The sequence below is a fragment of the Microcebus murinus genome, chromosome 1 (genome assembly GCF_040939455.1).
Source record: "Microcebus murinus isolate Inina chromosome 1, M.murinus_Inina_mat1.0, whole genome shotgun sequence".
NCBI classification, from domain to species: domain Eukaryota; kingdom Metazoa; phylum Chordata; class Mammalia; order Primates; family Cheirogaleidae; genus Microcebus; species Microcebus murinus.
In genome coordinates this window covers 654,297-667,342 of record NC_134104.1, presented here as the reverse complement: position 1 = coordinate 667,342, position 13,046 = coordinate 654,297, and the positions used below count along the sequence as shown (strand labels likewise).

General features: G+C 57.3%; 1 protein-coding gene across 13 annotated transcripts in view; it reads left to right on the top strand.

The window, feature by feature from the left end:
• Positions 1–13,046, top strand: part of PCBP3 (poly(rC) binding protein 3) — a 254,498-nt gene that overhangs the window by 219,275 nt on the left and 22,177 nt on the right. For 9 of the 13 annotated variants that reach the window (XM_012780059.2, XM_012780057.2, XM_012780054.2 and 6 more), the window contains 3 exons: positions 6,914–7,045; positions 7,813–7,941; positions 10,788–10,931. In XM_012780059.2, coding sequence (XP_012635513.1) covers positions 6,914–7,045; positions 7,813–7,941; positions 10,788–10,931 — 405 coding nt within the window. The remainder of the gene's footprint in view (positions 1–6,913; positions 7,046–7,812; positions 7,942–10,787; positions 10,932–13,046) is intronic. The other 4 variants (XM_020284767.2, XM_012780062.2, XM_020284766.2 and 1 more) reach the window with 1 other exon arrangement.

Sequence of the window (13,046 nt, the reverse complement as noted above, 5' to 3'; positions counted from 1 at the left end):
GTCCCTCTCTGCATCTATAGCCAGCCACGCCCAGCAGGTGTACTGGAGAAGCCACCTTAATCTTGCTCCACAGACCCAGCCTAGGGCACCCAGCTCAGCCCAGGACACCTCACGCCTCCCACCAGGGCACACAGGGACCCTCAGGCAACACCCACACCGCCCATGTCCAGCCGACTCTGCCACACCACTCCCTACAAAGCCCTGGCTGGCACAGCCTGGTCCTCAGCTGCCAGCTGCATGCCACCACAACCAATGCCATCCCCGGACAGCATGTGTAGCTTGGCTGAGGCACAGATAGGTATGGCTGGAGACCCAGCCATGCACAGGCACATGCTGGCAGATGTGTGTGTGTGTGTGCACAACACTTCTGCGTCACTCTGTCAGTGAGTTAAATCTGAATGTTTTTATTTGTTTCCACTTTTTCAAAATTGCCAGAAGTTATTTAGAAATGCATTTCGTGTCCTAGAGGGGTGCGCATCAAGTGATGGGGTAGACTGTGGAGCAAGCAAAGCCTCCAGGCAGCAGCACGCAGGGGCCAGGTGTGGAGCTGCTGTGGGAGCGGCCACCCTGTGTCTGGCAGAGACTCCCGGCAGTTTGGGGGGGACTTCAGAGTGGGCAAAAGGGAAGGTCCAGTGTGCCCTGGGGGCCACAGGGGTGGAGGCTGCAGGCACCTGCTGCAAGGGGTGTCCTGTGACTGGCTGGGGGGAGCATGTCCGGCTTTCTCTGCTTGGGCTGACTGGACAGTGGGAGTAGACGTTAGGGAAACTGCAGGCACCGGCCAAGCCCTGGTTGTTCTGGGCCAAGTGCTCCAGAGGCTGGGGTATGGCTTCCCAGCTGGTGATTGCAGAGGTTGGGACCATTGTCCTCTTGTCACAGGTGATCTGGCCTCTGTAGGTATGTTCAGTTTCTCATTTACCCCTTTTAGCCACTCTCTGACTTACAAGAGGTTGGCCAACTCACGAAAGGCCACAGACCCAGAGCTTCACCACTCAGAGATTGTTCACTTGTCTTCGTAGTCAGCTGTGCCATGAGATCTTGTCAGAGATTGTTTAGTTGTCTTCATGGTCAACTGTACTGTAAAAATCTTCTTGAACTTTTTGTTGTTATATCAACATGGCGATCATCTGATAAGAAAGTGGTGTAAGGACACACTTAAGACTCTGGTTAGAAGGCAGTGAGTCAGCATTGTGACCACTGTTACAAGAACAAGAACAATTAATAGTCCCAGTAAGGTGCTTTGAAACCAAAGCTCCTACTACCCAGGCCAAGAGAACAAATCACGTGGGCCAGGAAGGTCAGCCTCAGAGACTCGAATATCCTTCTCCTGAAGGTGGGAAAGGTCTGTTACTTCGATCCTGGTACCGTGGGAAACAGGTGCAGGGCACAGACGCAACCACGACTGGCCAGTGAGATGTGGGGAGCAGTGTAGGCATCTGTCGGCTGGCACCAGTGCGCGGGACTGGTCTGTCTTCTGTCTAGGGCAGAGGAGGTGCCACCGTTAGTGACAGACTCCTCACAATGTTTCCTGCTGGTGTGACTCGCACCAGTGGGCGTGCTGCCCGGTTATTCTCGTGGACAGCGTGGGAGCGATCCCTCGGTAGAGAACTGAATGAGCCAGGGTGGCCCCATTTTGCAACGTGAGTCTGAATCAGACTGTCCAGCCGTGGAGGTTGGTAGAATTAGGGTCTCTGCATACAGAGAAGTCTGTGAATACTGTTCCTAAAGTACGTGAGGCATTATTCTTGGAGAAGCAGGACCAGGCAACCTGACCCCAAAGGAGGTAGTGTCTGGCAGAGGCACATGGGGACCTCGTGACGTGAAGTTGGCACCCAGGCCTTACGTCAGCTGGTTACAGTTTGGATCTTTAGTCATCTCTTCCAGGAGGTGAGCATGTGGCCCCTGGTTCTATGAAGGTTGTTGAATTTCAATTTAGAATCACCTGGGGCCTGATAAATAGACCATACTAATAGGTCATTTTCCTGGGAGGAAGGCGCTGCAGAGGCTCAGGTTGGTCTGTTTAGGGCTAGTTGTCCATGTAGATGAGGTGGAAACACCGTGGGCTGTGAGTCCCCAGGCCCTCATTTGGTGAAACCAGGACTGCGCAGAGCTTTCTGTCCTGGGGCTCAGGTGGTAGGTGATATATCCTGGGGTTGGTGGGGGTGAGAGCAGTGGCCACAGGGACAATCTAAGAATGGCATTAGCATGAGCGTGTTCTGACCTAATGGTGATCATACATGACAACTGGTCTGTGAAAAATGAGAGGGAGAAAGGTTATATGCAAGCAGGTAAAAAACAAAGCAGAAATTAGACAGGGGTCTTGGTGTGACACCTTAGGCATAAAGATGTCATCGCCCAAGGTCATCAGTCTGCCATGAAGGTCTCCGGCCAGCTGTTTCTGAAGAATGGCTGCTTCTAAAGGGTCTCTGAGACCCTCAGCTTAAGGTCCCCTATTGCAGTAGCTTTCTCATTGTGGGAACTCTGAATTGCTGCTCTAGCTGTGACACGTGAACCCGGGGACTGAGCCCCTGCAGTTTTGCTGCTGTAGGTGCTAGCAGCACCTAGCAAAGTCCCGCCCGTGCAAGTTGAGAGCAGCTCTGCCCTGGCGTCTTCCCACAGAGAGATTCTCCTGGGTGAAGATCCGAGGAGGATGTTTGGAAGACACTGCTGGCGATAGGTGGCACAGGGAGTCCCTTACAGTCACACACTGCCTCTGCCCGTGGCCTCAGGCTCCACCTTCCCATCACCAACCCATTGGGTGACAACCGAGGTGCCCCGAGATCAGGGACTGTATGGCCATAGGGCTATGGGAGCACCTTTGGCCAAGGGAGCTCAGGGGATTCCAAAAGTCTTGATATTTCAAGTTAAGGATGTTGTTGGTCCTTTCAGTTTTTCCAGAAGATTGTAGATGGTTGAGGACAGTATAGGTTTTGAGTAAGAGATGCCACTTAAACAGAGTTCTTTTATAATGGCTCTCAAAGTGTGTGCCTCGGTCATTTGGTGTAAAAGTTGGTGCGCTTCAGATTGGAAACACAAAATCAAGGGCTGTGGCTTTTAAGCAAGGATATGCTTCAGCCCTTCCTGGAAATCGACACACAATAACTAAAACAGATTTAAGAGCCAGGGTTAAAACCCATCTGAAGGTATTTGGAGGACCCATGAGGCTTTTCTCCTGGGCTGTGTCTCACCCTGATGGTGTTCCAGGGTTGTGTTGTTGACAGGTGACACGTGGCCTGGCCTGAAAATAACCTCCCCTCTCTGTGCACAGCTTCCCACCAGTGTTGATTTGAGATACTGACCAATTTGTTCCATGATGAGGAGTTTCAGGGATGGGCATAGCTAACATCTGTGTGAAATCATCTGGTGCCACCAACCGGCTATCTTGAGAGCCCCAGAGATCATACGAGTGAAGGATGCAGCCAGATTTTTTTTTCCATTCTCTCTTTTTAAAATCAGGAACTAAGTGATATTTTATAATGGCCTCTTTGCCTCCAGAAATGTTGCCTTTGTGGGTTTAGATGGAATCACAGCCTTGGCTGCAGCAGTTTGTTTGGCACAATGATCTGCTGGACATGTCCTTTCATTTCCCTGTCACCTCCCTCCACATCAGCCTCAGGCTATGTAATTGCTGCTGTGTGGAGATGGGGTTCCAGCAGAGGTGAGAACCCCCCTTTGTTCCAAAGTGTCCCAAAGCCCCACCCCCTGCACAGACCCCTGTGCCGCCTGACCTTTGGCTAGTGGACGGGCGTCAGTGTGTGTGGCAGGCTCCCTGTCCAGCTGGCTTCACTGCATGTGGAGGACTCTGTCCTGAAGGAGAATGCAGTTGGTTACAGCACAGGCCGAGGCTGCCACACTGGGCAGCACAAACCACAGACGTCCATTCTCTCCCAGTGCTGCAGGCGGGATGTCTGAGGTCAGGGAACGGCAGGGCTGGTTCCTCAGAGGCCTCTCTCCTTGGTGCGTAGATGGTGTCTCCTCCCTATGTCCTGGCAGGGTCGTTCCTCTGTGTGTGTCTGTGTCCTCAGCTCCTCTTCTTGTAAAGACACCAGTCAGACCACCCTAGTGGCCTCATTTGACCTTAATCACCTCTGCAAAGAGCCCATCTCTAAATACAGTCATGTTGGGGGTTTGGGGTTCAACATCTGGATTCTGGGGGCAGGTCAGCCTATAACATGCGCCCTGCTGAGCAACCTCCTGTTCCAGGTTTGAGGAATAACACTGGCTTCCTAGCAGTCTGCTAAGGCTGAGAACAAGTCAGGGATTCTTCGCACAGGCCTCCTTGTTCTCTGGACAAGTAGGAAGTGTCAGAACCAAACCACCAGGGGAATTTAGGTCTTTTAAGTCTTGACTAAGGACCTAGGAACTGTGGGAGGGAGCTTCAGTGACCACCCCCCACATGACTGTCATGGCGTAACGCTGTCCTGTACAGGTGGAGGCAGAGCAGCCACTCTGCTGGTCCAGAGGGGGTCAAAGGTCCATTCCAGGGAAGAGGCAACTTCGAGAGGGATTGGGACGAGAGGTGTACCCGTTAGGTGTTCCCAGGAAGTGTAGGTGGCTGCCGCAGGCCCGAAACACCCTTGGCGAGGCTCTGCTGTTGAGGAGGACAGGTGTAGGGACTCGGGCTGTCCTGAGCACACACTCCTGGAAGAGGAGGGATTTAGACTCTGGTGACCGTGTGTGGGATGTGGCGCTGCGCCTTGGTCTCTGCCCGCAGCCCAGCAGGAGGCCGCCTCTCCCCACCTGCCAGCTGACAGAGGACCAGAGAGGACACTCTCGGCATCGCAGTCAAGCTCCTGGCAGAAAAAGTGGGGACAAAGGAGAGCTCCATCCTGGTTTACTGGTCACAGCCACAGTGGTCCAAGTGGGTGCTGGCCTGTCAGCCCAGGCAAAGGCTCACGAGGTCTGCCAGGAATTCGCCTCCAGGGCAAGCGGCAGCCCACAGACAACAGAGCATGAGAGCAACACAAGACAGCAGAGGGGACAGAGGAAGGGCCTGATTCCTCCAACAATGCCAAGCAAATGGGAAACCATGACACAGCCAGGCACCAAGCTGAGAACAAGCAGCCGCAGAGCCCAGCACAGAGACCAGGGTCCAGACCAAGACAGCACATCCTCATGGGCTCCGGGAGCCACCACAGCGAGGCATGGGGCCTGGGCTGGTGGCAGGCAGTGCAGACACTCCGGGTGGGCCCTGCGACAGGTATACCAGGCCACCGAAGAGAACAGGCTGTGCGCTCAGAGCTGGCCCGGCAAGCGGGCCAGGGCTTCTCAGGGCCTCCACTCAAGAGCCCAGGTGGAGGCTGCTGGAGAGGAGACGGGGGGCAGGCTCACTAGAAGTGAGGCATCCTGTGGGGTCAGTCTGAGGGGCACGTTTGGCTTTCGCTGGGTGGGCCTGAGTTGGAAGTGCAGATAAACACTAGGGAAGCTGCCGTCCTGGCCAAGCGCTGCAGAGGCTGGGCTGGAGCTCTCCTGTCCTGTGTGGCGCAGCCGCTGGACGAGTGCAAGTCCCGACTCTCGTGCACGGCCCCCACAGCTGCTGCCTCGGGCAGCAGGACCCAGCCCCTCTCGCCACTGCCAGGGTGCTCCTCGGTGACGCATGTTCCCTGGCACTGCAAGTCACAGGAGCCGGCCTCCATCAGGTGTCCACGCGGTGCAGGGCAGCAGGGCCTCATCTCCTGGGATGTCCTTGCTCTAAGCCTGCTCTCAAAGCCCGTGGACCCCTGCTGTCCACCTAGCCCTCCTCTGGCCCCAGGCCAGTCTACCCTCCAGGGACACCACCCCAGCCCCTCTGTACCTCCGCCCGTCACTTTGGGGGTGAGCTGACGTGCCACTTTCTGTGAGCTTGACGTTATTTCCATAAGGAAGGGCACGTTGGGGTGGGGGGGGGGGAATGGTATTACCTAGACTGTGACGTGGAAAGGATGATGTACACAGCAGTGCAGGCTGTCTGTGGGGGCGCTGTCACACGTCACTGCTCACATGAAGCCCGTGGGGCCCTGCTCTGCCTCGGACTCTGGGCCTCTGTGGCCCCGGCTTCTCACAGCCCAAACGCCCCCACCTGCATGCCTGAGGTGCCTGAAGCCCAGCTTTGTCTCCTGAGTGACAGAACAAGAGCAAACTGGCTGCCCAAGCCAGCCTGGTGCAAGCTCACCCTGACTACCCCTGGGGGCCCACCACCTTGCTGAGTGAGTGACACACTCCCTGCCCCAAGATGGACACCCAGGAGCCATTTCCTACCCACCATACCCTGCACCCCGAGATACTGGCCTATCTTCAACAATTCTGCCTCAACTGGCGCTGGGGCAGACACCCCCAGCTGGCACCCTCCCTCCTGCTCCCCTTTCGTCGGGCCAGCATTCAAACTTCTGTGTGTCAACCCATCTGCACACTGCACCTGCCAACCAGGTCTTTAGGACCAAGAACGAACCCCAGAATCAGGCTGACCATGATGGCCTGAGTCACTCTTGCCAGCACCTCCCATCCATTTGGAAAACATCTCCTGGTGCTGTCTCATCATGACGTGGCCTGTCCGCTGTGTCCTTCTCTATGCATGAAAGGGGCCCTAGAGCTCTCAGATATGGTGCAGGCCCTGGGTAGGGGACAGAGATGTGGGCCCTGGGCAGGGGACAGAGATGTGGGCCCTGGGCAGGGGACAGAGATGTGGGCCCTGGGCAGGGGACAGAGATGTGAGACCTGGGCAGGGGACAGAGATATGACTCTAGGTCTGTCTGAGGTGAGGTGTGCCCTGGGCAGGTGACAGAGATGTGGTTCTGGAGCTGTCTGAGCTGGGGTGGGCCCTGGGTGAGGACAGAGTCCATATACCCGCTCACCCAATGCGTTCTTGTCTCAGGTCTTTGCTCACTTAGGAGCAGAGGCACGATGTTTCTGCCAACATGATGTCTGTCTGCCTCCCCAGGACATCATCAACTCCATGAGCAACAGCCCTGCCACCAGCAAGCCCCCGGTGACACTGCGGCTGGTGGTGCCTGCGAGCCAGTGCGGGTCCCTGATCGGCAAAGGTGGCTCCAAGATCAAGGAGATCAGGGAGGTAACAGGACCTTCCTCTGGGGCGGGGCCTGTGGGGCTTGGGATGCTGGGCGGGCCAGGCAGTCTCAGGCCGCATCCCCCATGCTGCCTGCGGCCAGCACCAGCACTGCAGGTGTCCAGGCCGGGAGCCCAGGTTAGGGGTCGTCCTTCTGGCAAGCAGGACTCACAGAGCCCCTGTTGCCTCATGCTATGGAGGGGCCGCATGGGGTAGCAGCTGGGGTGGGCCCCGTCATGCTCTTGGGACCCGTGAGGCCTCCCCACATGGGCTGCCGTCTGCTCCCGCAAGGGCTGCCTCAACCGCATCCACCCCATCTCCTGGGACAGCCTGCATGCACCACAGGCTGTCCTGCTGGGTGGCGTTTGGAGGAGGCATGGGCTTTACATTTCCACACAGAAAGCCTAAATCCTTACGTTACCCAGAAAGAGGCAGCCCCCCAATCGTGGTTCCTCCCCCAGGACTAGAACCCACCTTTCTCTGTGACCCGAAACACTGCAGAGGAGACAGAATTCTGTGTATTTGCACAGAGCAGTGTCCCGAGGCAGACACCCTCTTCGGGTTAGATTCCTCCTGCCCAGCGTTGCTGGGACTGATGAGCCCTGCCCAAGGTGCCATGCTGTGGTCCAGGCTGGCATGGCATGATGGGGACAGGGAGGGCAGGTGCTCAGGCTGACGCGGTTCTCCAAGGCGCCGTGGCTGCCCCCCTGGGAACTGGGAGGTGCCGCCTGTCTCACCACACTGTCAGCCCTTCCAACGCCCTGTGTCTCCAGTCTACAGGTGCCCAGGTCCAGGTGGCCGGGGACATGCTGCCCAACTCCACGGAGCGGGCGGTGACCATCTCGGGGACCCCGGACGCCATCATCCAGTGTGTCAAGCAGATCTGTGTGGTCATGCTGGAGGTACAGTCTGTGGGTGTGGCTGGCACGCATCAGCACAGGCGCACTCAGCGCCATGCGGCTTGCTTACCGTGTCAGGAAAGGCATAGGTGCCTTGGTTGTCCTGAGGATTCACGGTCAGGGCTGTGTGGGGGCCGGATCAGGAGCCTGGCGGTACAGGCGGCTAGAGTGAGAGCCTAGCCAGCATGGGGTGCTGTGGAGGACTGGCTGCTGGCGGCTGCCACAGAGCCATAAACGTGAGCTCGCTGGGTCCAGTGTCCTCGCTGTGGAGCCTGAGCAGAGGGCACGTGGAGCGGTGAGCCTCTCCCCTCAGTTTTGGAAAGGGACAAGAGATGATTAATCTTGTCAAAAGGCGTTTTCTGGACAGAGGTGGAGCCTCACACGTGATGCCGTGTGCAGTGGGGAGAAGTCCTGTTGGGGTGCGGGGTGGGGGTAGGGGCTGTGTGCTCTTGCGGGCTCTCTGTGGGGGAGGCTCCTGCCGCGCACCGTCTGTAGATGGCATTGTCACACCGCCTGGGAGGTACGAAGGGTGGAACCTAGGGAAAACTTATGAAAATGTCCAATATGTAAAAATGGAGATAAATGAGCAAAAAGATTAAAACAGAGATGCAAAGAAGGTGCCACTGGGCAGGAAAAGCCTGTCTTGAAATTTTGGGGGAAAGAAAAGAACCCTGAAATTGGAATTTCTGTCAATATCCCAAATTCATGAAGCTGTCCATAGTTGCTGGTCTCTCCTGAAACTAAAATGAAGTAGTTCTGCCTCAGACAGAAGGTTCCAGCAGCTCTGCTGTGTTCTCTGCCTCCGAGGCCACTATCCCTCCTCGTTCTCTTGCACTGGGCTTGGTGCTCAAACCCCTTTTCAACTCTAAAATTTTTTGCAGTTTTTGTTTTCCTGAAGTATGATGTTTTGTGAAGTCAAAAATACCTTTCAAAATTGTCTTGTTCTGAAACCTTACCCACGCTGTGGTCAGGAGACAGCACGGTGCTCCTCCGAGCTCTCTGCCCACTCTGGGACCCCGGGCCGCTGCGCTGGGGCGGAGGCCCTACCATGCCAGCGGAGTGGGTAGCGCACTCCCTTCTGCCTGGCAGCAGCAGGCACGCTCCGCTCGGTGGTTAGTGACATGACCAGCTCTGCGAGGGATACGGCCTGCGGTGTCCCTTGACTGGAGTGAGGCGGCTTCTCGGGGCAAAGCCTGTGGGCTCGTCAGTGCCCAGGGCTGCTGTTGGAACTTCCTCTTCTCGCTGTGATGGCGAGGTTGCCGTGAGACGTGCGGCAGGTCGGCCTGGCCAGTGCTGCGCTGCCCTCAGAGCCCGGGAGGCCCTGCTCACCAGGGAAGGAAGATCCGCCACACCTGGAAACAGCTCCATTTTTAAATGAAGAGTAACTGGAAAAATAAAGCAACAAATGCTTTAAAAACTCTCCCCCTTGATCAGAGGACTTTGGGGCTGGGTTTACAGGGTGTGGCTCAGCCTTATCCCACGAAATTATGGAAGAAAGCGGTGTCCATGGCACAGATGAGTCTGGGTGGGGCTTGCGGAAAACACACATGTCACCACAGACGGCCGCCCTGCCTGACACAGGAGACCCTCCCAGGGCCAGTTCCTAGTGCAGAGTGGCCTGTGAAGCCCCAGGGAGAGATGGGGCCCCTGCCCACAGGACATCGGGGTAGAACAGGAGCCAGGACCCACAGCCAGAGTCGGCCCAGGAGCCGAGTTGGGTCTCCCGGAGCCCAGTGTCTGGGAGGCTGCAGTTGATCGGCAGCTAGTACGAGGACAATGCCACCTCATGGCCACTCAGTTTGGTCACGCTATTTCTACGACAGGCCCTGAGCCACCGTGAACCCGTTTGCCAGGAGGCATCTTAACTGCAGAAATCCTGAACACGGCCCCCTGGGAGCCGGTGTCACGCCAGACCCAGCCTGTGTCAGCTCAGAACTGCTCAGTAGCCCCTCCCCTACTCAGGGCAAGGCCACAGTGTGTGGCCACAGAGTCTTAGCCTGCCCTCAACACTGCACGTTTGCATGTGGGCAGTACCTGTGGCCTCAGGACTCTTCGGAGGGACAAGCTACCCTGCAGGCCCACCTCACAGCCCCGCTTCCCTCTGCAGCTCCAGCTGGGCTCCCCAGGCCAGGACCCCCGACTCCCTGTACGCAGCTGGCCCTGGACGACAGCCACACAGGGACCAGGGAAGGGCCAGTCCTGAGAACATGAATCCTGTACTTTGGATGTAGAATAACTGAGGGAAAGTACAGCAAACCTCCTCATGACTACAGGATGTTTCCTTTGGAGTCTAAGTCTAAATTGTGAAATTGGATGTTTCTAAGTTTCCCGTGACAATCTCTCCTGACTCACCACAGGCCAAGCGAAGCCCTTGGGCACTGGGCACGCACAGGAGTTGTGTGCAAGGCTGGCTTTTCCTGAGGGACTCAAGTTTCTCTGTCCTGCCAGCGAAGCGGGAGTGGCCCAGCCCTGCGGGGGACCTGCAGAGAGGAAGGGGCTTACCTGGCAGCAGCCAGCACTTCCATAGAAGGGTCCTGCGTGCGCACGACCCCCCATGCACCTCTCTCCACAGGACTGACCCCCAGGACCCCACGCTGCCTGGAGCTCTGCGTCCTGCCAGGACAGCCCAGGGGCATGTTTAGGGCGGGTGGTTGCTCACAGGAGGGTCACCCAGGGGCTGGGTGAGGAGCCCGTCTGACGAGGACAGGCAGTGCAGACGTGGGAGTCCACCCCACCTGGTGCTGCTGCCACCTCTGGGGCTCTGGGTGGTGGGGGCTGGGGAAGGGCCTCCCCACTGTGCTGTGGAGCTGCTCTAACGCTCTCTCTCCCTCTCCTGTCCCTTTTCCTAGTCCCCACCGAAAGGTGCCACCATTCCCTACCGCCCAAAGCCCGCCTCCACCCCTGTCATTTTTGCAGGTGGTCAGGTAAGAGCCGACCCGCTCGCGGCCTCCACTGCCAACCTCAGCCTTTTACTGCAGCACCCGCCGCTGCCCGTTAGTGCACTCAGGTTTTCTCGCCTTCTCACGTGCACGTCTCCCCCGCGCTGGACACAGAGCTTTCCCGTCCACACCCGGCCCCGGGCAGGACAGGGACCCCGTGGACTCGCCTTTTCCCAGGGGCTCTGTGGCCCAGCAGGAGGGACCCTGGGGCCAGGCTTGCATCCAAGTCTGCCCAGAGGACACTAGTTCTTGGGTGATTTTAGGAAGCTTGTAGTTGGAGGGCAGGCACATCCCCTGTTGGAGGCAACTAGGACTGTGAGAATTGGGATCCTGTTTCTGCTGCAATGCTCGACCCGAAACCCCGGAGCATTCCTGGTGCGACTCAAGAGAAGGAAAGGTGGCTGGCGAGTCAGGGTCCGCCCCGCTGTGGCCAGGACCTATTCCCCTGCATGCAGGCAGGCCCGGTCCTTTCTATTCTCGGTCTCTGACCTCTGTCCTCCCCTGCCAGGGACAGCGGTGCCAGCCTGGCAGAGCCTCGGGGGGAGTAGAGGCAGAGACCCTGACCCAGCTCCCTCTCTCATGCCCCTGGGTCACTGTGGCATCCACAGCCCATGGACTTTGAAACTGTCAGCCAGGGGGTGGCCTGGATGAGCTCTGTGTCCAGTCGGCCGCGATGTGTGTATTTGCTCAAGGGAGAGTTGAGACTCAGACTGTCCCGTGGGTGACCCCAGCCAGGAGAGGATGGCCTGAGGTGTTACTTTGTCATTTAAAAAGAAAGAAAAAGGCAAATACAACTTTTCTCATGTTTTTAATGATGTAAGGGAATCTTATCAGATCTGCACTAGGCAGCATCGGCGGTGTGTCCACCGAGAGGGGCACGACGCCTTGCACGCGGCCTGAGTGGGTCAGAGCAGGCCTAGTCCGCCACTCCAGCCGCACGTCCCCCCAGCCCGCCTCGTGCCCAGGTCTCTCCTGCCCTGCCAAGGAGCTCTCACATGCACAGCCTGTCCTCACAGCCGCCCTGGGTTCGGCCCCCTCACAGGTCAGAGAGAGACAGGGACAGGGGCCACCCTTGGGCCTCACTGACCAGGGACATGGGGCCACAGGTCCCAAGCAGGGAGTCCTGGCTCAGAACTCTGTCTCATGGCCTCCCCCAAAGTTCATGGCTGGTTAGCAGGTTGGTAGCCTGTGTGGACTCCACCCTGATGTTGAAACAAACCAAAGTGATATCAGTGGTAAAATGTATATTTTTATTCAAAAGGAAGGCATATTCATACGATCAAATGTGCAGTCTGTAAAACCACATGGTTGGGGTCACAGGTCCAGCTCCAGGGGCAGGGCCATGACAAGATGGCTCTGGCCAGTGCCTGGGCCCCAGCTGGGCTCCCCTCTCTACCCCCAGAGTGGGCGCAGCATGCGCCTCTCCGCTTACCACAGCTAAGGGTTGCTAAGCGATGGGTGCTGGGCCTGAGGCTGCTGCTAAGATGGCAGCCTTTCTAGAGCCCAGCCCCACTGCCTTGGGACAGTCTGCCTGGCCAGGGCTTAGCCTGGGTGGTGGACAGGGGACAGCAGCACCTGGGAGCCACACCGGACTTTGCCAGGGTAGACAAAGCACAGTGCAGGGTGGTAGCTGAGAATCGGCCCCAGCTGCTACTGCCAGACTGGTCAGGGTGAGAACATGCCCGACACTGTGGGCGCCCCAGAGCTTCTGGCAGGGCAGGGTCAGCGATAGCGGTTCAGTCAGGCAGAGCCTGCTAAGGAGTGAGCAGACACAAAACATCACCATATGACGTGAATAAAAAGAGAAATCAGAAAGTTAAAGTGGTCTAGCACAGAGAACTCCTTGTGCCCTAGAGTTCAGCCAGACGTGTGGGGACTGAGAGGACAGCAGCCCCGAGTGTCACAGCCCCAGGGCCTCACGTTCAGTGACAAGTTAAACCTGAACAGGGCTCTCCACAGCCTTCTTGCAGGCGGCAAGCTCCCAGCTCTCCATGTCCAAGGCGCTGCTATATCTGATAAGATGCTTTTACTTCCCAGGCCAGGCCTCCCTCTGCTGGGGTCGGGTCTGCTTGAACCTGGGCTGCAACCAGGTCCCTGTCAGGGGGTCAGGTGGCCTTTAACTTCCAGGTTGAGTTGTTTATGACAAAAAGTCTTGGCAGATTCAAAACC